The sequence below is a fragment of the Cricetulus griseus genome, chromosome 3, assembly GCF_003668045.3.
Source record: "Cricetulus griseus strain 17A/GY chromosome 3, alternate assembly CriGri-PICRH-1.0, whole genome shotgun sequence".
Classification (NCBI taxonomy): Eukaryota; Metazoa; Chordata; class Mammalia; order Rodentia; family Cricetidae; genus Cricetulus; species Cricetulus griseus.
Genome location: NC_048596.1, coordinates 87,848,319 through 87,870,415, shown reverse-complemented (window position 1 = coordinate 87,870,415; position 22,097 = coordinate 87,848,319). Strand labels below are relative to the sequence as shown.

The 22,097-nt window shown below is 44.3% G+C and overlaps 1 protein-coding gene across 6 annotated transcripts in view; it reads left to right on the top strand.

Annotated features, from left to right (window-relative positions):
• Tead1 (TEA domain transcription factor 1) overlaps nucleotides 1-22,097 on the top strand; it is a 232,530-nt gene that overhangs the window by 151,286 nt on the left and 59,147 nt on the right. For 2 of the 6 annotated variants that reach the window (XM_035442276.1, XM_027410109.2), the window contains exons 3-5: nucleotides 14,645-14,709; nucleotides 17,122-17,184; nucleotides 17,274-17,336. In XM_035442276.1, coding sequence (XP_035298167.1) covers nucleotides 14,645-14,709; nucleotides 17,122-17,184; nucleotides 17,274-17,336 — 191 coding nt within the window. The remainder of the gene's footprint in view (nucleotides 1-14,644; nucleotides 14,710-17,121; nucleotides 17,185-17,273; nucleotides 17,337-22,097) is intronic. The other 4 variants (XM_035442280.1, XM_035442278.1, XM_035442279.1 and 1 more) reach the window with 2 other exon arrangements.

Here is a 22,097-nt window from a genome sequence, read left to right as displayed (position 1 = left end):
CAATATTCAAGGCTAGAGCCATATAAGGATATGACGTTTGGGCTCTTGAGTCTAGTGAATGAGCTAGCAGATGTATATTCCTTCTATCTTTAGAAAACATTGTGAATACCCAGAATGTGGCCCCGAGTAGTGAGTTGATTCTCAATCTGTTTGACCTGTCAAAAAGAAGAGATGTTTCTTAGAAAATATTTCATCTAAGGTTGACTTATCCTTTGTGGGTGGATTGAGGCAGGATGCCAATTCTAAAAGCTATGAAGGCCACCGAAAATTTAAAAAAGGAAGCCAGGTGCCCCAATACAAGCCTGTCAGCCCACTACTCCAGGGCTGTTACTGAAAAGATTAGTGATGCACATTTTTCAGCATCAGCGTAGGCATCCTGGGGAGACCCTGTGTCAGGTGGATGGATGGATTTTGAAGATAGAAGGTTCTATGTTTTTCAAGTTCATCCCACTAGAAAATAGGGCAGGCTGCTCACCCTACCTTGTGGCCCTTTGTCTCCGCTGTTTTTCAGGGGGAGGAAAGGTCACAGATGGCTCAGCATTCCATGATCTTTTCACCCAGACCCTGTGTACCTCAAGGACAGGAGCCCTGGTTTTGGCCTCCTCTTGCCAGCATGAAACTCTTTCCTGTTTCCTGTCCCAAGAACACATTAAATTTCTGCTTCCTGTGTGCCAAGATCATTTATTCAAAACAAAATAGAAGTGTTTTAGGAAGAGACAGACCAGCATCAGTCCAATCATCATTCAGTAGTATCTTCTGAACACAGTGCTGGGAGCTGGGAAGACTGTGGAAATAGAACATACTTCTTGCCTTCTTGAAACTCAGCACTTCCAAAATCCACCAAACGTATCACCAAGCATTTCCTGTTTGGGGATCCAGAGTGAGGAGCCAGTGGTCAGGATGTTTTAGGACATGGTGTCTCTGCAACTTAGAAGTTATTGTTGAGCAGATGTGGACCACGGGGTAGGGAAGAGTGAGGTCTAGTCATCTTACACAAAGGGGATAGCACCCAAAAGGTGCGAGGTATTAAGGATGTGTCAGGAAAGTGTGTGTAGAGTGGCAGGTGAGAAGGCCAAAGGTGGTGTGCACACAAGCCACTTAGCCTTTTCTTTTGCAAGGTGGAGAGGATATGTATGGTGCCTGGGTAATTACAAATATAAGATATATAAGAACAGCCAACTCTCCTCCTAGAGCGGTGATATATTTTAATGTGATTGGCCACTGTCTTAATGTGAAAGGATGTTTTCCAAACCACTGCTTTCTCTATACTATAGCTTGGCCTCAACAGGGCAACCTTAGGAGTAATCATCATAGTGTGTGTGTGTCCTGGACTGTTTTTTTTTTTTTTTCCAGCTCTTTTTATTTGAATTAGAAACAGGATTGTTTTACATGACAATCCCAGTTCCCTTCTCCCACCTGTCCTCCCCTACTCCCCCCCCCAATTAAAACTTTATCTGTCACATATCTTTTCTGTCCCCCCTGGATGGTGAGGCCTTCCATAGGGTGTCTTCAGAATCTTCCCTATCCTTTGGGATAGGGCCTAGGCCCACCCCCGTGTTTCTTGGCTCAGGGAGTATTTCTCTATATGGAATGGGCTGGACTTTTCTTCAACATGGCTCCATCCTCCCACCTAAGTTGGCTTGATGCTAGCACTGTAGATCCTTTGAGGGTAGAATATACCTTATTCTAGAGTGTGCATCTCATACATGGTCTTGATGTAGTACGAGTCTGCAATGGTGGGGAATGTTTCGTGTCCTATGAAGGCCTCACTACATGGACAGCAGCTGAGACCTTCTTCTCTATGTTGTTGTGGGTGGTGTGAAGACACCATTTACAATGAAGCCTATGTGATTCAATCCATTTCTTGGTTGTCCCATTCTGTGATTTTGTTCTTCTTGAGCATTTTTGTAATTGTTGTGGGAGAGGATGGGCTTTTTCAGAACAGTTGGTGGAAATTAAGCAGTAATGTGCTTGGGAAACAACACTGGATTCACACTCCTTGAAGGAAGATTAGAACCTGACTTGTAGCATCTGCAAGATGGGAATTGGGTTTGAAGGTTCACTATGTGCACAGAGCTTTGCATGGTACTGATGTGTGGCAGGCACTCAGCAAGCTTAGGTGACTCTCTACTACCTACATTGTCCACCTGAGCCATAGAATTGCATTTAGCCTAACTCTAAGTTCAGATTCTTTAGTTTGAGTGCTTTTTAAAAAATACTGCTTGATGCTGGTGGCACATGCATTCAATTCCAGCACTTGGGAGGAAGAGATAGGCGAATCTTAGTGAATTGGAGACCAGCCTGGTCTACAAAGCAAGCTCCAGGACTGTTGTTACACAGAGAAACCCTATATCAGAAAAACAAACAATACTACTTGAAAAACATTATTAAGTAGTAGGCATTTTTGTTCGACATGCTTTGTAAGCACCAGGCGATCATGCATGAGGTTCATTTTGATTTAAGGCTTGTGTGACTCACTTTTGTGCAACTCTTATTCAGTAGCTGTAGAAGTTGTTTGCCAATTCTTCTGAAGAGTTAATGTTTTCACACAAAGAACTAAGTTGTGGAGTTTCTGCTGTTTGACATTTTTCTTGCCTGGCCACACAGTATTTTTTTTTTTTTTAAAGACTGTCACAATTTATAAGGTACTTGGTTATGCTCAGCTGCAGCAGCAGTTGTTTCTCAAGACAGGTTTTTTTTCTGTAGCTCTGGCTGTCCTGGAACTGTCCTATATATCTGCCTGCCTCTGCCCCCTGAGAGCTGGGATTAAAGGTGTGTGCCCCCAGCCCTTCTGATTCTTAGCCTCCTCTAAAAACCAGGTGTCTACTATTTTATCCAATGAAAAAGAACTATTTTATTTTTACAGTGTTTATCGTTTAATTATTTTGTGTGCGTAGGTAGGTGGTTGTACTCATGTCACTTTTCAGGTATGGAATTCAGAGGATACTTGGTGAGTTCTGGGGATTGAACCCAGGGCATCAGGGTTGGTGGCAAAGCATGTCATCTCACAGACTAGAAGAATCCATTTTAAATGAAAGATCATTGTGTTCCCATTTCAATAACATGGGAGCTGGCTTATACCAGATGGTGGTATCCTAGACAGAGCACCCTTGTAACCCCCAGAAGAGCTTTCTGTATCAATAGATCCAGACTCTGGAAACACAAGCCAGTGCACTGGCTTTACTTGACAAGGATAGGCCTACACAAAGGTGCCAGAGCCTTCACACTGTGGTTGGTAATACATGCAGCAGACCCTCAGAGACCATGCTGTTCGCTCTGCATCACAGTGGTTCAGATTAAGTTACTCAGAGTCTCCAGGATCATGGTGGTCACATCTTCAGTGGAGGGAGGATCTCTGTGAGTTATTCTGGTCTATATAGCGAGTTCCCAGCCAGCCAGGGCTACATAGTGAGACCTTGTTTTAAAGAGAGAGGAAGAGAGATGGGGGAAGAAGGGAGAGGAGAAGAAAAGAAGCGAGCAAGCTGGGGTAGAGGGTGGCCCTGCCCACATGAAACCCTGAGTGTAGTTCCAGCACTGGAAGCATAGTCCAGCACTGGAAGCAGACACACCCAGAATTGTAGATCAGTGCGTCAGTAAAGAGTCTCTGTGAGGACCTGCAGTTCTTAGCACTTCTCATGTGTGGATTTCACACTTCTCTAAGGCCAGATAATTAATAAACAGACAGAGTGTTCTTAGCAAAGTTTTTCATTAACGAGGCTTTCCTGGGTTAATGTTGAGATTAGCTCTTTTTTTGGACTAGGTCCCTATTTCTGTGGCAGGTGGGTGGGGCATGAAGAAGGAAGGAGCATGTGGTGGCCACAGTGGTGGCAGTGTTTGTTAGATATCAGAGCTCAGGTCTGGGAAGCGTGGGTCTCTGAAATTGTGAACAGTGTTAGATATCAGAGCTCAGGTCTGAAAAGCCTGGGTCTCTGAAATTGTGAACAGCATTAGATATCAGAGCTCAGGGTTGGAAAGCATGGGTTTCTGAACTTGTGAACAGTGTTAGATATCAGAGCTCAGGGCTGAAAAGGCATGGGTCTCTGAATTTGTGAACAGAAAGCACTTTCGATATCAGGTGATAATGGCAGTGCTTCCCAGCTCCTATGATCCTTTAGTTTTTTCCTTTGCTCATCCTCACACAAAAGAGAGGAGCTTATTCATTTAACTAATGAAAAAATATATATCGGCATGTGCAATTGGAAGGTGCCAAATATGGGGTCAGAAGGAAGCAAGTGGACTCTCCTTGGAGTGGTCTCTGTTGTAGGAAGTGGAGAACGCAGCCTCAGCAGGGATGTTCTTCATACTTTAGGGTACAAAGGAATAAACTACTGGCTTCATTTCTGCTCCTTTAGACCACCTGGAGGAAATATGGCAGTTGGGATGCATGGTGATGAGTAGGAGTTGCAAGCAAAAAAGGAGGGAAAGAATGTTGTAGGGAGGATGGCTACACAGTGGCAGAGACAGAGATGGAAAGCAGAACTGTGGTGTGGAAGTCCCCGCCTCATTCTTGAGCAGCAGGAGATCCCTGTGCAAGAATGCTCTGAGGAGTTTGTGTTTCCCTCATAATAGACATAGGAAGGGTATACTTGCTACTTTTCAGATGGCTCTGATAAAATATCCACCTGAAGCAACTTAGTGGGTGAAGAATTTATGTGGCTCATGGTTCCAGGAATACAGTCTGTCATGGAGGGCAAGAATGCCTCAGGGCTGTTGTTCCTTAATGGTACTAACCAGCAAGCAGAGACAGGGCAAGAAGTGGGGTTGGGCTATAATCTCATAACCCTTCTTCTCCATCAACCCACTTCCTTTAATGAGACCCTGCAGCCTCCCAAACAGCATCATCAATTGGGGACCAAGTGTTATAGCATTTGCCTGTCATCTTACTTTCAAACCATTAGCAGAACCCAGCATAAACAGATGTGGGCCTGAAAAAGAGATGAGTTGAAAGGGACCATCAGGTCCATCTCTGTTATGAATGAAACCCCTGGTCAGGGGTGTGTTCAGATCGATGCAGAATTGAAGGCAACAGGTTGAGACTCCAGTTAACCCTATGCACATTTTGGGCATGTGGGATGCCAAGATACTGAAGATGCTGAAGGTGCCTTTTGGAAGCTTCCAATCTGTAAGATAGGTACTTGTAGTAGAGTCAAGTTCTGGGCAGTGACCATGCACACAAGGGAGTGAAGAGCTATAGGACTAGGTAGACATGTTGGTTCTGGTGCTGCTTTCCTGGTGACAGTCAAGCCACCATTCCTCTTGTATACTAAGCTGCTTGTTCTGAACTCACAGTTCCTTGCGTCTCATTTTGCTTTGTAATCCTGTGGTCTTCCCTGAGCAATCCCCCACCCCCTAGCACCATGACCTGTGTGTTTCAGATGGGCTTTACCTGGATGAATTTTGATTGATAATCTGTCCTAGTTTCATTGGTCAATGCAATAAATTACCCTGAGAAAAGATAAAGGAGAAAATTAGCTCATTTTCTGTTGTTCTGGGACATCAGGATGGCAAGAACTTCAAACAGCTTATCGCATCACCTCCACAGTTAGGAACAAAGGGAAATAAATGCGTGCTCATTCATTTGCTTTCTTGTCACCTCAGCTCCTGTACTCTTACACAGTTCAGGACTTCAAGCATAAAATAATGCTGTCTTTCACTGTGGTATGAGCCTTCCCACAGGCATGCCCAACAGGCCAACCCAGAGTAGACAGATCCTCATTGAGATTCCCCTCCTGGGGAGCTCAAGGTTTGGTCAAATTGACGGTTGAAGTTTTGGGGATAGTGAAGCTATAACTTTAAAGTGGCTGCATGGGTTCATGGAGCTGAGAGCTGGGTGTGCATCTTAATGGTAAAGTAAATGAAATGATGGTGACACACACACTATAGGACATCCTGCTAAAGCTATTGATTTAGGCTGGAGGCAGCAGAGACATTGAAGGCCTTGATGCTGTGGATTGTGTGTCCCAGAATTGTATTGTAAGTCACAGTGGTACAGTGGTCAGTGAGGCATGGACAATGGCTTGAAGCACAGGTGGACTATTAAAGCTAGCACTTAATCCACTTGCAGATTAAGAAAGGTAACTGAGTGGTTTATCTTCATTTCTTCATAGAGAATTAGCCATTAGAAAATATCATACCTCCTGGGCGGTGGTGGCACACGCCTTTAATCTCCATACTCTGGAGGCAGAGGCAAGTGGATCTCTGTGAGTTTGAGGCCAGCCTGGTCTACAGAGTGAGTTCCAGGACAGCTAAAGCTAAAAAGAGAAACAGTCTCAAAAAAGACACAAACAAATGAAAAAAGGAGACCATCATTTCTACTTATTCTCCAGAGCTATTACAGCATGGATTGTATGTATGAAGAATCAGAACTGTCACATTCAGGAAAGCCCAAGCCACTTTTATCTGCTCTCTTGTAATTCTGTGCACATGTGTTAATTATAAGCTGACTTACCCCAATGATGAAGATATTTTATGGGGTTGTCACTTGATAATGCTATCCAGGTGGTGGACTGATGACACTCCTGGGAAGCTAGAACTTGAGTTATTACCAGGCACTTTACTGAGATTCTAGGGAGACCTGAACTTATAACTGACCAGCTGTTCTCCTGTGCCCCTGAATGAAGAGACCGGTCATCTCAGGAAATCACCACCAGTTCCTTTGTAGACCTTTAGCTCAGGAACATGCAGTCCTCACCCCTGACAACCTAGAAAAGTGCCCTGGCCTTTCCTGGTGATTTTCCATGTTGGCACTGAGTTTTGGTCAATGATTTATATTGGGGATTAACTGAGACATTGGCCTGGCTACTTCCTCCTTGATGGTGCCCAGGGATGATTGAAATGCCCCTTTTCATGAAGTCACTCTCTCAAACTGATCCTGCATCTCTCCTGTGGGGACATCCACTCTATCTGTTCGTGTCTATCTATGGCCTGCCTCGGTACACTGAACAGAAATCCAGCTTTGCCTCACGCTCTGTGGAGCTTCCTGCTTGGTGTGTGTTAGGGGACAGGGAAAGGGCTGCTCTGTCATGTTTAAGCATTTGGATGTGAAAGCCTCATAGCCACAAGAAGACTGGGCACCATGAGAGCACACAGTAGGGCCACCCAGCCAGGTCCTCTTTGGAGAGCCTATAAACATTATAAACTCTTGGGTGGCATTGCTTTACCCTCGTCTATCCTGTGTTACATCAGATACACCCATTTTGGTTTGACCAGTGGGTATCTTCCCCCTTGGCGGGCCTCCCCCACTTCCCACTATGCCAGGGCAGGTTGTGGTGGTGGTAGTAACTAATTATTAAGCCTTAATGTTAGTAAAGAAAGACCAGTGACTGCCTCCTCTGGCCAGGGCTGCAGATGCATACCCCCAGACCTCTGCTCAGCTAGTGACACTTGGTTCCTGCAGTGTCCCCCTACTCCTGCACCTCTTGATTATTAGTTTTTACATTCTAGATTAGCTTTCCCTCTCATTTAGATGGACTCCAGCTTAATGAGAATGAATCTAGGGTGAGGAGATATGTTAATGCCATCTTGTCTGAGACGATCCTTCGGGAACCTCCTCTCTCTGCTGTGTTTTACTGCTGGCATTGGAAGGCAGAGCCTCCTTCCAATTCCCCTCCCCTCACCCCATGGCTGTGGTACTGTTGGAAGGCTTCTCACTGCTTCTTCCCACTTTTTCTTGGCTTTATGGTGATGGTCCAAGAGAAAATTTAGATATAGGGCTGCTTAGTCTCAGGTGAGAGTATGCTCTGCTAACACTGAGATGCTGGGTAGGGCAGGCAAGGGAAGACCTGTATACTGTCATTTCAAGAGCCAGAGGTGTTTAGAAAAGAGGGGGTCTTTGGTGGTCTTGTACCAGGTCAAAATTCTGGGAGGACGATGCTGTCAAAAAGGTGGGTGGACTCTACATGTGCAGAAATCAGCAGGGACATTCAAGTTCATGAGAACACTTGTCCACCAGTTACACAGGAAACTCTTAAGAGTTCTTAAACAACATCCTAGTAATTGATAGCCCTTTGGGCTAGATCAGGATTTAGGGTGGTATATGACTAACCCTATAGCTCTACATAGATCAGTGACTTTCTGATAACAGCATTTGTTAGATATGTTATCTTACATCTGTTCTGTTTCCCATTCTTTTACATAGAAGACAGGGGTGGGGTGGGGAGGGGTCCTCACATAGCTCCACTGGAGGAGGAAGGGCAACTGAGGTTTCTTTCCTTCAGTATTGGGCCAGAACCCTTTCTATACTTCTGAGACCCTGGGAGCCATGTCTGAAGTTGAGTTTCTTTATTCTGGCTGTAGCAGGGACACTCTATTCTTCCTCTCTCAGGCAATCTGACTCCATCCAATAACAAAGTGGCTCTTACTCTGTTAAAGCTGAGTGTCTCTGGGCTACAATTTGTAGCCACAGACCCAGAATTTGCTGAGCCTCAAACATGACCTGAGGCCACTTTCCTTCACATATGCAGCCCACAACCATGTTAACCAGTCCCCTCTGGATTTAGAAGCTCAGTCAGTGTGAATGCTTTGCTTTTCAGCGAATTCTCTCCATCTTGTACCTTAGCAAGAAGGTACAGTATGGACAGGAAAAGCCAGAGAGCAGGCCTTCTGTCAAACATTAAAGTCAGACGTGTAAGGACTGGGGACGGTGGCAGGATAGGCTAAGCCTCTGCCTGTAAGAGAAACAACCCTGGTCACAAGGTCTTAGACCAGAGAGGGCGGGCAGGCGTGTGGTGTGTGGTGTGTGGTGTGTGGTGTGTGGTGTGTGATGTGTGTGTGTGTGTGTGTGTGTGTGTGTGTGTGTGTGTGTGTGTGTGTGTGTGTGGTGTGGTGTGTGTGGTGTGTGTGTGTGTGTGTGTGTGTGTGTGTGTGTGTGTGTGCATGCGTGCTCATGCTTATATGTACCTCTGTTGGAGTTGTGCCATGAAGTGAAATTTAATAATGAAACATGACAGTGCTCTTGAGGAACAGGGATGTTTCAGAAAAATGCCATGTGATCTGTGTGGCCTGTAACCTCCCATGGCAAGCATGGAGAATGGGCTTAGCAAGCTCAGCAGGTCTGGATGGCTAGTATGGTTTACCAGAGTCCCAGGATCCTTCCTACTTGATAAGATAAGCTATTATCTGTCTCAGTGGTTAGCATCACTGGCCAGCCAGATTGCCTTTGTCATTCTAGGTAATGATATGTTCCAGAGAAGCTTTAGATGCCTTCACCTCACAACAAAACAGGTCTTGGTGGCTCTGGTACTGTATACACCTGCAAGATCAGCTCTTAGAAGGTGGAGGAGATGGTTTAGAACTTCAAGGTCATCTTCCTGGGCTACATGAGACCTGTTCGCAAAAAACAAAACAAAACAAAAAACACAAAACAGACAAACAAACAAAAAAAACCAAACAAAAAACCCTAAACAAACAGGAAGATTAAATACATCCTGACTATCCCTAATACAGAAATCTAGAGTGCATTTGAAACCTCCAGGTCTGACCTCATATGACAGGTTGTAGTTAAACCTTGTTACATGTGTATTTTTTTAAATGTATTATATTTCCTACAGGCTAGTTGATAAATGCATATTTATTTTAAACATACATAAATTTCTTGTCTAGATATGGGTCCTGTCCACAAGTTATTCCATTCATATATATAGATATTTCAGAAGTCACAATCGAAAACCAGAGTTGTTTCAGATAATGTGTAGAAACTGTGGGGAGATGTGTAAAATTAAGTTTACCTTGTTAGAAGTCCATTTCACACTGTTCATGGAAAAGCACAGGAGAACTGGAGAAGAAAGAGCGAACATTTCTAAAGGCAAGACCCCTGAGTGCCGACTGGATGCCCTTCTCAGTTTCCACATTTCTGGGTTGTTGTGGTGTCTGTCCCAGATTTTGAATAGGAAACTTACACAGTTCAGCTGAGGGTTATGAGCTTTATAGACACTGTGCTTTGAGAGACATTTATTACAGAAGTCCAAGTGGGGGACTATTATGGCTTTGTGGGTAAAATCAAGGAACTGAGTTTGGATCCCCAGAACACACACACACACACAAAACAAAACCAGTTTTTTGAGATAGAGTGGAACAGACACAGGAGGAGTGTAGGGCTTGCTGTGAAGCTAGCCTAGATGAGAAATGCCGAGCTGAACTCAGGTTTAGTGAGAGACCCTGTCTCAAGGCAGTAAAAGGAGATTGTGCTAGTGCAATATGAAAACATTTTTCTCTGGCCTCTAATGCAAACACTTGAATCGTGTAGTGCTCAGGGTCACAGACAAACCCAGACAGTTGGAACGCCACTCTTGTTTTCCAAGTAAGTCAGAATATTTTAATTCAGGAAAAGATTTAGAAATAAATGTAAAAAATTTTAATACTCAACCATACAGTTTCTGGTTTGGTTTAAAGGATTTCTGTGTATTTACTATTTTTAAAAAATTGTTTAAAATAATTTGATCCAGGTAATAGATTAGCCTGTACTTCCAGATTAAACCATATAGTACAGTAATTGAGTTAGACGGAGAGAGTTGAAATCACAGTTTACAAGCCATATTAGGACATTGCTTGCAAGAGAATTGCTCGGACGTTTATGCATTGTCTTGCATAAGTTAAAACAGGCAGTTTTAATATCTAGAAGACAGAAATAATTCTGAAGTAGGGCATGAAAGAAAAAAAAAAAAAACAGGCCTTATAAAGTGGTTTTGTTAGCCGGGTGTGGTGGTGCACGATTTTAATCCCAACACTGAGGAGGCAGAGGCAGGGGGATCTCTTCTTCGTTCCAGGACAGCCAGGGCTACATAGAGACCTTGTCTGTAAAAATCAAAGCACCCCCCCCCCCCCAAAAAAAAGTTCTTTTTCATTTCTGGAACAAGAATTTGACAGTAAGATAAGCTCTCCTCTTATTTTAATGTGGGTTCTTGTGTAAGCTGTTACCTCCCACACCTGCCTTAAACTGAGCTTTAATGAAATGACCTGAGAGGTGTGCTCAGCACATCTCTACAGTAAGGAACTGTTGTGGAAGAAGTGGCCTTTAGAATCATTTTCCAGCATGATTAAAGCACAGTGCCATTTGCATAGGCTCGGGGATCTTGGGCAATTGTGACTGTCCTATATAGAGATCTTACTCCTTCAACCCGATGCTGTGAGAAATAGAAAATCACAGAAAATAAGCAAGTTTGGGGCAAGAGCCTCTTTTGTGCCACCTGGACAAGGTCCAGGTGAAATTGCATGTCGCACAGAGCCCTGGCCACTTAACCAGCCCTGAATGGCTGCCCAGAGAGGGCCCTGGGTTGGAGGGTGCTCGGCTGATCTGTGAACATTGTCATTCAGGTCTGGTTTCTGGTAATTAGGCACTCCTGGCTGGGCTCGGCTGTCAGTGAGCCTTTATGACAAATTGCAAAATCTGCACAGCCTTCTGAGAGATGGACAAGTAGGCTCCAATGACACTACAGGAGATATTGGCAGAGAGAAGTTTGAAAGGGGATGCTCACAGAGCCACTCCCCCAAACCGAATTCAGAAGCCCTTCTCCTCTAAATGCTCTGGAAAAGATACATTCAGTTACAGAGTTGGGATCTGAAAAGATTTTGTCAGGCTGGAATGATGGGCTCAATTTAATAGTGTGAAATGGGAGTAGAAATAAATGGAAAGTTTTGTATTGGGGGCTTAAAAAATACCAGCAGTTCTGAAAGGAGGGGGGAAACAACAGGGTGAGGGGTGTATCTGAGGAACAGCTTTCACATGGTGGCTTACTACCATCTATAACTCCAGTCTTGGGGGATCTGGCATGCTTGTCTGGCTTCAGTAGGCAGTAGGCATACATATGATGCACAGACATGCTGATAAACACCATATCCAAAGCTGAGTGTTGGTGGTACACACCTTTAATACCAGCACTCGAGAGGCAGAGGCAGGCAGATCTCTGAGAGTTCGAGGCCAGCCTGGTCTACAAAGCAAGTTCCAGGATAGGCAGGGCTACACAGAGAAACCCTGTCTCAAACAAAGCCAAAAACAATCCCCACCCCCCCAAATTAGCAACCATATACATAAAATAAAAAAAGTAATAAACGTAGTGGTAGACAGCATCTTCAGAGTGGGGTCTAGGCTGAGAGGGTGACAGGCACGCTCTGCTTCACACTGTGACCATTTCTAGTTCTGCATGCTCTTCTGAAAGGGAGGCAGGCAGAGGATAGTCCAAGGGTACAGGAGGACACAAAGCCTCCCTTGAAAGCCATATAGGCTATGTGTGAAGTCCTATAAGAAGAGCACCTGGAGGAGTCTAAAAGATGACAAAGTTAAGAGTAAGTAAGGACAGGTTAGGATAAGAAGACAGTTCTTGAGCTCTTCAGGTGTGCATTGTGTTTGGAAAATCAGACACAGAATACAGTCTATGTGACAGTGCCATGATAGTTCAGGTGCATTTTCTGCTTCCAATATGCCATGTTAATGCATGCCTTGAAAGTGATGCAGGGGCCAGGTGGTGGTAATCCAGCACTTGGAGGCAGAGACAGGAGGATCTCTGTGAGTTTGGAGGCATCCTGGTTTATAGATCAAGGATAGCCAATGCTACAAAGAGAAACCCTGTCTCAAAAAACAAAAACAAAAAAAGATTAAGGAAAAAAAAAAAAAGATGCATGATCTGGCTCAACAAGGCCAGAGAAGCACAAGCTGGATTGATTGACTTTAGTCCTGGTCTTCCCAAAGGAGCGGATTAAAGGCCGGGAAATAATGAATCTCGAACAGGTTGAAGTGACTCACTGGACTACTCTTAGAAGGGTCCATTCTAAGAGTTTTCATTCTCAGAGCATAGTTCTTCCATATCACACTGTTTAAAATTTCCGTTTTCTGACAGCATAAGAATGAAAGGTTTTTCTGTTCAGATGTTTTTTCTTAGTTCAAGGCTATAAAGCTTGGAGAAGGTTGAGTCACTCCCCCCTATATGTACACATACACAGACATGAGAACAGTTAGCTGCTCGTGCAAACACCACATTCTGGGCGTCTTCTGCGTCCATCATGCTGTTGAGTTTCCCTTCATTGCTCTACTGGACAGCCACAAGATGCTCACTCTCCTGTGTCTATAAAACTGGTGACACAGGGAGAAGCTTGGATGAAGAAGAAAATGACACTGAGATATAAAGTCTAAAACAGGACTGGGCTCATTTTCTTTCAGACTACAATAGAGCGTGTGTGTGTCCCTGTAGGTCTGTGTGTCTGTGTCTGTCCCCTTTCCAACTCAGCACTCCCAGTTCTTCAGGTGCTAGCAAACAAGATTACACAGGTCCTTCCTTCCTTCCTTCCTTCCTTCCTTCCTTCCTTCCTTCCTTCCTTCCTTCCTTCCTTTCTTCCTTTGTTCCTTTTTTCTTTTTTTTTCATGGTTTCTTTGTGTAGCCCTGGCTGTCCTGGAATTTGCTCTGTAGATAAGGCTGTCTTCAGAGATCCATCTGCCTCTGCCTCCATAGTGCTGGGATTAAATGTAAAGTTAAGTGATCTTTATCTTAATTTCCCAGACAGTATGCTGTTTTTCTGTCAGGAATAAACTGAAAAAGCTCCAACTAAATCAGAAAAAATCAAGGTCTCATCTAACCCAGGCTGATCTGAAATTTCTGACCCTCTTACCTCCACCTCCCAAGTGCTGTCGATACAAATGTGCAATATCATACTTGGTTTATATGGTCTAGGGAGCTAGCCCAGGACTAGGCAAGCACACCACCAGCCACCTCCAATTCAAAATTCTTTTTTTCTTTTAGGATTTATCTTTATTTGATGTATATGAGTGTTCCGTCTGCATACATTTATGTATGTGTACTGCATGCATGCAGTGTCCATGAAGACCAGAAGAGGGCATCAGATCCCCTGGAACTGGGTTTCCAGAGGATTATAAACCGCCACATGGGTCCTAGAAACTGAACCTGTGCAAGAGCAGCCACTGCTTTTAACCATTGAGCCATCTCTCCACCCTCTCCAATTTAAAATTCTTCAATCATATTTCTAATCTTAGTTTCTTGGGCAGTGCTTCTAAATCTGTGGGTCTCTAGCTCTTTGGAGTAGCATATCAGATATCCTGCATACCAGATGTTTACATTATGATTCATAACAAGAGCAAAATTACAGCAATGAAATTATTTTATGGTTGGTCACAACATGAGGAACAGTATCAAAGCGTTGTGGCATTAAGAAGGTCGAGAACCAGGGCTGGAGAAATGGCTCAGAGGTTAAGAGCACTGACTGCTCTTCCAGAGGTCCTGAGTTCAATTCCCAGAAACCACATGGTGGCTCACAAGCATCCGTTATGAGATCTGGTACCCTCTTCTGGTGTGCAGATATACATGGAAGCAGAATGTTGTATACATAATAAATAAAATCTTTAAAAAAAAAAAAAAGGTCTGCCGGGCGTTGGTGGTGCACGCCTTTAATCCCAGCACTTGGGAGGCAGAGGCAGGTGGATCTCTGTGAGTTCGAGGCCAGCCTGGTCTCCAGAGCGAGTGCCAGGATAGGCTCCAAAGCTACACAGAGAAACCCTGTCTCGAAAAACCAAAAAAAAAAAAAAAAAAAAAAAAAAAAAAAAAAAAAAAAAAAAAAAAAAAAGGTCAAGAACCGCTGTTTTAAGGGCTTTGCTTACTTATCTTTATGTAGTTTCCTTATTATAAATTCTTCTTTCTTGCAGGTAGAAATGAATTGATAGCCAGATACATCAAACTCAGAACAGGGAAGACAAGGACCAGGAAGCAGGTACAGTACCCGCCTGCAAGGTTTGCATGTCAGCGAATGGCCCGGAGACGTTGGGCTGCCTTGGCTGCCGTGCTTCAGCTCTAGGAGCCCCAGGCCCAGTGCCCTGTAAGGAGTCTACCCTGTAGGTGTCCTGGAGTGGCTTTTTCCACTCTTACCACGTGACCTGAGCATGCACTAGTGTGCTGTCATATACATGTGGCACAGTTCACTGCCAAGCCAGTATCTGAACCTCCCCTTGCTCAGGTGTTTTCAATTCCACCTCCCTAACATCTGCCAGAGTTGCAGAAGGCTGCAGGTGCACTTACCCTGGCAAGCCAAGAGATTTGGAGGTTCTGTGCATTTTAATATCCTGAAACGATTACGTAATTGTCATGCTTTCAGTGAAGCCATGCCAGTGGCCTTTAGCAATGGCCTAAATACTATACTGAGCGATACACTTCCAGGGCACTGTGGCTTCTTTAGCAATGGCCTTTTGTCAGCCTCTGCTGCTGTAACTATAAAGCAGTTACAATTTTTAGATGCTGCAGAACAGGAGTGGGTATTCTCTTCTGACTCTGGCCAGGGCTCTACCTTCCCTGGTTTTTTGGATACAGAGCAGCCCATATTACTGATGTGATCAAGTTCACAATTGGAATGGGTGGGAGATCAGTCTCTGAAATCAGAAAAAAAGAAAGGAAAACAAATGACCCATGTAATGGATGGGTCATTGATGGAAAACATTTTTTTTTTTTAATGTTAACCTATATATGGAATTACATGGCACAGAGTTCAGCAGCTGCAGCTAGCTAGATGTGGTAGCATATGCTACCTCTAATCCCAGCTACTTGGGAGTCTGAGGCTTCAGGATCTTTTGAACCCAGGAGTTCAAGACCACTTTGACAACATTGTGAGAGACCTCATCTCAAAATAATTAAAGGGAGGTGAGGGGATAACTGAGGCCTGAATGCAGCCAACTCCCCCATGTCTCTTTAAGGCTGAGCAGCAGTAGCCCTGTTCCCTCTCCCCTCCAGCTCTGCTTTCTGGAGTGTGGATCAGGGGGCTGGGCTGTCCCCCAGAAAGGCTGCCTGTGCTGGCCCCATGCTGAGTCAGCAGAAAGGGGTGGCCTCCTGCCAGCACAGAGGCAGGCAGGCCTGTCTGCTGGGGATGCACCCAGCCATGGCCCTCATTGAGTCAGGGCCTCAGACAAGAGTCTGGGTGAAAATGAGTATCAGCAGGAGCCAGATGGAGGGGTGAAGAGGATGGGGAGCCCTGCTTTTCTGGAAACGGGAAGAAAACAAATTATTGAAACTCAGAAAAACAACTTTAACCTCCAAAAGATCCTTGACAATGCCGAGTCCTGTTGTCAGAGTCACTGGAGAGTTTGAAATGAGTTTGAAACTGCCAGAAAGACCAGGCCTTTGAACTTGTAATGGGAAGGTTCAGAATCTCCCAATGCAGATGGCAGTGCTGAACTGGCTTTTGGCCAGTGAGCTCTGGTCACTTGCCTGGTGACCCCTTAACTTGGGGCATTTTAAAGTTTAATCAAGTCCCACTGAAATAGATGCTGGTTTGCCTGCCCAGTGTGTGTCAGAGGCCTACCTGGCCTTGTTTCCAAACACGGCACCATCCTCAGGGTGCCTGTACGCTGTATTTGGCCACACCTCTCCAGTATGTTGTTCAGCCAAGCTGAGTGGTTTTTTCAACCCAGAGTTTTAACTGGCTGGCTGGCTGGCTGGCTAGCTGTATTCACACATTTCGTTTTGTAATAGTATGCAGATCCACTTGGCACCTAGTTGATTCCCAAAAGAGTAAAAGGATTAAAGAAATTTTAAGGAAGAAAAAAAAAAAAGAAAAAAAGAAAAGCTCTGCTAACTGGGTCCCATTTGTCTTGGAGATCTAATTCATGTGTCAGTGTTATTTCAGCATTTGCCACAGAATCTAGAGTCCTCCAGATCAGAACCCCCCTCCCAGCCTCAGCTTTGATTGTATAGGACAGGCCAATTTATGGACAGTCAGCTCTAAATTGAGAAAGGGGTGTTTCCCTCCTGATACCGAGGTGTAAATATTTTCATATATCTCTACCCCCGCCTTTTTAATTTCATAAAAACGCATCCCTCCTCTCCCCGACTCATGGCTCCCCAACACACCTGTGATCTCTTCAGGTGGGAACATGGGAGGTGAGCCTGCCCAAGTCACTGCCTTGAGGACCCTGTGGTTTGTAAAGCTTTAGATCAGTGCTGGGGGCTTGGTGTCTGGCTGGGACTGTATGTTCCTAACCGCAGAGCTTCGTTGAGATGCAAATAACCTCCCCCCACCCTGCCCCTCCCAAGGAATAGCGATTTTATATTTGATTTCCTTTTTTTGTTTGTTTTTTTGTTTTTGTTTTTTGTTTTTTCTTGTTTTGTTTCCCCCGCATAAACCCGAAAAATGTAGGTGTCTAGTCATATACAGGTCTTAGCAAGAAAGAAAGTTCGAGAAATTCAAGCCGCCATTAAGGTACGTCTGGCTTGCCCAGTTGTAGGGGGCTTTTCATCTCCATGGTTACAGGCTTTTCCTTTGTTTTCCTCCCTTCCCCTACCCTGCAGGTGTCTAGTCACATTCAGGTTCTTGCCAGAAGGAAATCTCGTGATTTTCATTCCAAGCTAAAGGTATGCGCTTTTCTGCTTTTTGGCTCGTGGTTGCTATGCACCTCACTTCCTGTTTTCCATGGTGACTGGTGAATGCCTGGTGCCGGGATTCTTGTAACCTAGCTTCCTAGCATGTGAGGGCTGTTTACATTTCTTTGTGTCTAATCTCTCTGTTTCTGTACTGGCCTCACATTAAACTCCCTGTGTGTGTGAGCGTGTGCGTGTTCCCAGTAACAACGCAATCGCAGCAGAGAGCTGTCTTGATAACTTCAGCACAGAAACATGATTAAAAAAAACAAAATAAAAATATTCTGTTAACTGTCCTGTAGCATTGGGCTAGCAATCTGTACCTAGAGAAACAGTTGATCCATACTTTAAAAAAAAAAAAAAAGAAAAAAGAAATCATCCCGAGTTGTGAAACGACTTTATAACACACATTTAGAAATGACTCTAATTTGGGTTTCTAGCATATTCTTTTTAAAAATATTTATGGGGCTGGAGAGATGGTTCAGTGGTTAAGAGCACTGGCTGCTCCTCCAGGGAACACAAGTTCAATTACCAGCATCCTGGTGGCAGCTATAACCATCTGCAACTCCAGTTCCAGGGAACCTGATGCCATTTTCTGGCTTCTGCCATCAAAACACACATAAATAACATAAATAAAATAAATAATAGTAATCTTAAGGAAATACATTTTTACATGTCTCTTTCATCACAGATTTTCATCAGATGTCTTCCACATTGTCTGACATGCTGTTTTTTAAATAGGTCTTTTTAGTAGAGCTGTCTCAAGCAGACATGGTGGCTTATACCGGTGATCCCAGTACTAGGAGGCAGAGGCAGGGTGGATTGTTACAAATTCATAATGGGATACCATCTCAAAAATCCAGAAAAAGGGAGAGAGAGACAAAGAGATCTACTGATATGGGTCTTGGAGATAACTAGATTCTCAAATTCGTGTGCAGGTTTATGTAGAGCTTTTTATATGTGCCTCATTTATAACCAAATACCTTTCACATTAATACATAAAAATTTAAAAATTTAAGGCATTGGTAATTTTTTAATTTCAAATTTCTTTTCCTGCTCCGGAGTTTATAGTGAAGTGTGCACGCCTTTTATGTCTCTTCAATGCAATAATCCACAGCCTTTGGGAAGGTCTTTAGTTCATAGTAAAAATTAATTTAGGATCATATTGTCTCACCCCCATCCCCCAACTCACTCATTACTTTTGTGGCTTTATTCCACACCAAAACAGTGTCATTTCATAGTACTGAACACTGGGACCCCTTTCCCAAATCCATCAGCTTTAAAATTGCAAACCTGGCTGACTGGCACAGAACTAGGGTAGGAAGGAACATAGGAACACTGAACACTGCTCTTCAGTGGGCAGCATGCTTGCTCGCTCGCTCGCACTTGTGGCTGACGGTGGCTGGCTTTGAGCTGCACTGGCTGAGCAGTTGGAAGGCTAAAGGAACTTTCTAGACCTTGCTTTTTAACCAAAAGTGCTATACTCTCTATGTGGATGTGCTTGCTCAAGTTCTCACTCTGATTCTAGTTTCTCTAGGCTAATGAATTAATGATGTTCAAAGAAGTTTATAGATACCAATTTTGTATTTCCATCTATGATGTGACAAACTATTTCTCCACTATGCGTGTGCTCCCTGTAGGTTTATAGGGTGGGGGGTGAGGATGAGGGTGGGGGTGAGGGCTGGGTGGAAACCTCAAAAGGTGATAAAAAACTGTCTGCCTCAGAAGGGATCCCCTTAAGGTATGAGAAATCTCTTGGAAGCTTTTCAACTCTTTTTTTTTTTTTAAAATCAAATGTGTCATGGTATTATGCATACACCTGTATTCATACAGACATAGTTGTTTTTATATATTTGTTCCCAAATAGTAAAAAAGAATGCTTTCTCCCCACTTTCAACCCACCATTCGGGGTAAACACAAGGTGGCAGGCTCAGAATTTTACCCTGAGAAGTGCCACTGCCTTTTTGTGGCTTCTTTCATTCTTTTCTTTCATGCTATTCTTGTAGAAATAGAGCCCTCATGGGGTAGTAGTGGAACGCCTTTAATCCCAGCACCAGGAGGCAGAGACAGGCAGATCTCTGAATTCCAGGACAGCCAGCGCTACACAGGGAAACCCTTTCTTCAAAAACAAAAACAAAAAGGAAGAAAGAAAAGAAAAAGAAATGAAGTCCTCTGTGTCTCTCTACATCAGCGAATTCCTACCAAATGTCCCAGGCTTGGCACTGATAGGTGGATTCTTGTTAGCCAGTTTCCTGTCCCAGAAGTAGCCATGTAAATGGTACTCTGAGATATAGGGCACTGTTGGCTGATAGCAGAAAGAGCCATGCTTTGATATGGAGGGAGCATCATGACCATGTGCCTAAAGAATGCCCTTTAGTCTCTGGGATTTCAAGGACAGCTGTTTAATTCTGATGCAACCTTCTATGTTCTCATTGAAGCCCACAAGTTAGCTGTACATTGTTCTTAACTCAAGAAAAAAGTATGCAAGAAATTATAGTTCAGTGGTTCAAGTTCCTAATTGACTTGACAGAGGCTACCAAGACTCACAAAGATCCAAAAAGGGATTTGAACTCAGCTCTTTCAGAATCCTAAACTAGCAGAAGGCTTCATGCCAGCATAGTGTAGAGAAGTGGCCACCCCTCAGTCCCTGGAGCCCGACACACAGCCCTTCTGCTAAGAGTCTACATTGTACCATGGAGCTAATATATGGAGGTAATTTGGAGTAGACACTGGTGGTCACCAGTAACTTAGTGGATGGTGGTGCCTTTTCACTGCTCTAAGGGCCTCAGGTCAGTCAAGGAGAAAAAAAAAAAGGCTGGCTGTTGGTGTATCTACTTGTCAGTGATGTGTCCCATGGACATTGCTGTCTGATGTTGCTTCACTAGCCATCAGCAGAACATGGGTCTTGCATGGAGGAAGCGATCTCAGAGTCCTGTCTCAGCTTTCTCTCCTGGCCTCTGGTATCTAGCAGCACACTGGAAAGACACAGTGCTGGGTATCTTCACTGACTTCACCACGGGAACAGGCTGATTGTCCTAGTTGAACTCCCACATTATCTGATGAGATAAATTCACTACACAATTTGAAGTCATCTTGAAAATAACACAAATAGCTCCCAGGTATGCAGAAGGGGTATCAGGAATTGGCCAAGATTACATGAGATACTGTGTTTTCCTTGAGAAAGATATAGGAGGCTTGTTGGAGAAGGTGACAGATGACTTGGCTACCACTGGTCTGTTCTCATTGGCAATGCTTTTTCCAGGCTACTAACCATGTCTCCATATATACCCAGAGATCAAAGTGGGATGTGTGTTTGGAGTGGGTGGGTGAAGGGGGGGCGTGTCTGCACCTCCTGTGAATACTAAAACCAGGGTCTCCTTTCCTTTTAAGTTGGAAATCTTAATGAAACTGTAACATGAAATGTAAAAGTGGATCTAATCGACACCCACCCCTCTTAGATCCTTAGCTCTATATTGTCCTTTGGCTGTTCTATGGAATATAGTTTGAGAAACCACCATCTCTGCCTCAGGCAGAAGGCCAAGGAATCCTCTAACCCCTGGGGGAGGGCAGGCTATTATTTCAGCCTTAGTGTCCCACTTGCAGTATGTGTTCAAGGCTTGTGTTTCTCAGAGCAAAAAAAAAAAAAAAAAAAAAAAACCACGACTTACAGAGGTGACAGAACCTCTCTTAATGGCATTCTCGGTGAAAGTTCCAGTTGCAGTCACCCTGAAAATCTGTTAGTATAAATTCTAAAGGTCAGCTGTTTTGTTACTGACTGGTTCTCAGAGTGACTATAGGCTTCATCATCTTCCAGGGGTGCAGACTCCAAGTCTGTTTCCATCTTAGCACACAGGAAAAGGTTTTGTTGAACTTTAAAAACAAGGGAGTGATTGCCTCACTCAGCCCTCTGGGGTTTCTTCAAACCTGGTGCATCGTAGGCCTTGACTTCAGTAGAGCTGGTAATCTGGGGAAACACTAAACTTTGTGCTAATGCCCTGGTCGGTTCCCTTAGCCAGGAATCTGCAGTAGACCTGAAACAGGACCAAGAGAAGAAAGAGCACCTGATCCAAGAATGGGGCATTGAAAACAACTCTGTGGAGGGGAGACAATTAAAACTGGGCATTGAGGACTCTATTAATTTTTCATATGGGTAGGGTATCTGGAGCACCCTGAAGAGTACAGTTGAGGTGGCTTCTGGGCAATGATTGCAGCAGCCCTGTGTGATCTCACTGAAGGGGGGGGCAGTATTTGCCCAAGGTGCTAGGGAGGGAGCACACAGAGGATATTCATAAGGCCCTTCTGGACAGACTTTGCAGCTTGCTCTAGGAAGATGGCTAGTAAGAGAGGACAAGCTGGAGGCACCAGCCTAGTTAGTGGTTAGTGCCTAAACTATGACAGTGTGGTAGGAGTAGTAGGTGCCTGGACCAGGGGCTCCTCTACAGCCTGGGCCCTACTCAGTGGCCTACAGTTGTCCCTTACAGTTAGCCTCCACTGCCCCTACTATGACTGCTTTGGTCTCCCTCTTCAGCTTTTTTTCCTTCCTTCCTTCCTTCCTTCCTTCCTTCCTTCCTTCCTTCCTTCCTTCCTTCCCTCCCTCCCTCCCTCCCTCCCTCCCTCCCTCCCTCCTTCCTTCCTTCCTTTCTACCTTCCTTCCTTCCTTTTATCCCCAAACAGGATTTCTCTGTGTAACAGCCCTGGCTGTTCTGGAATCACCTTGAGGACCAGGTTGGCCTCGAACTCACAGAGATCTCTACC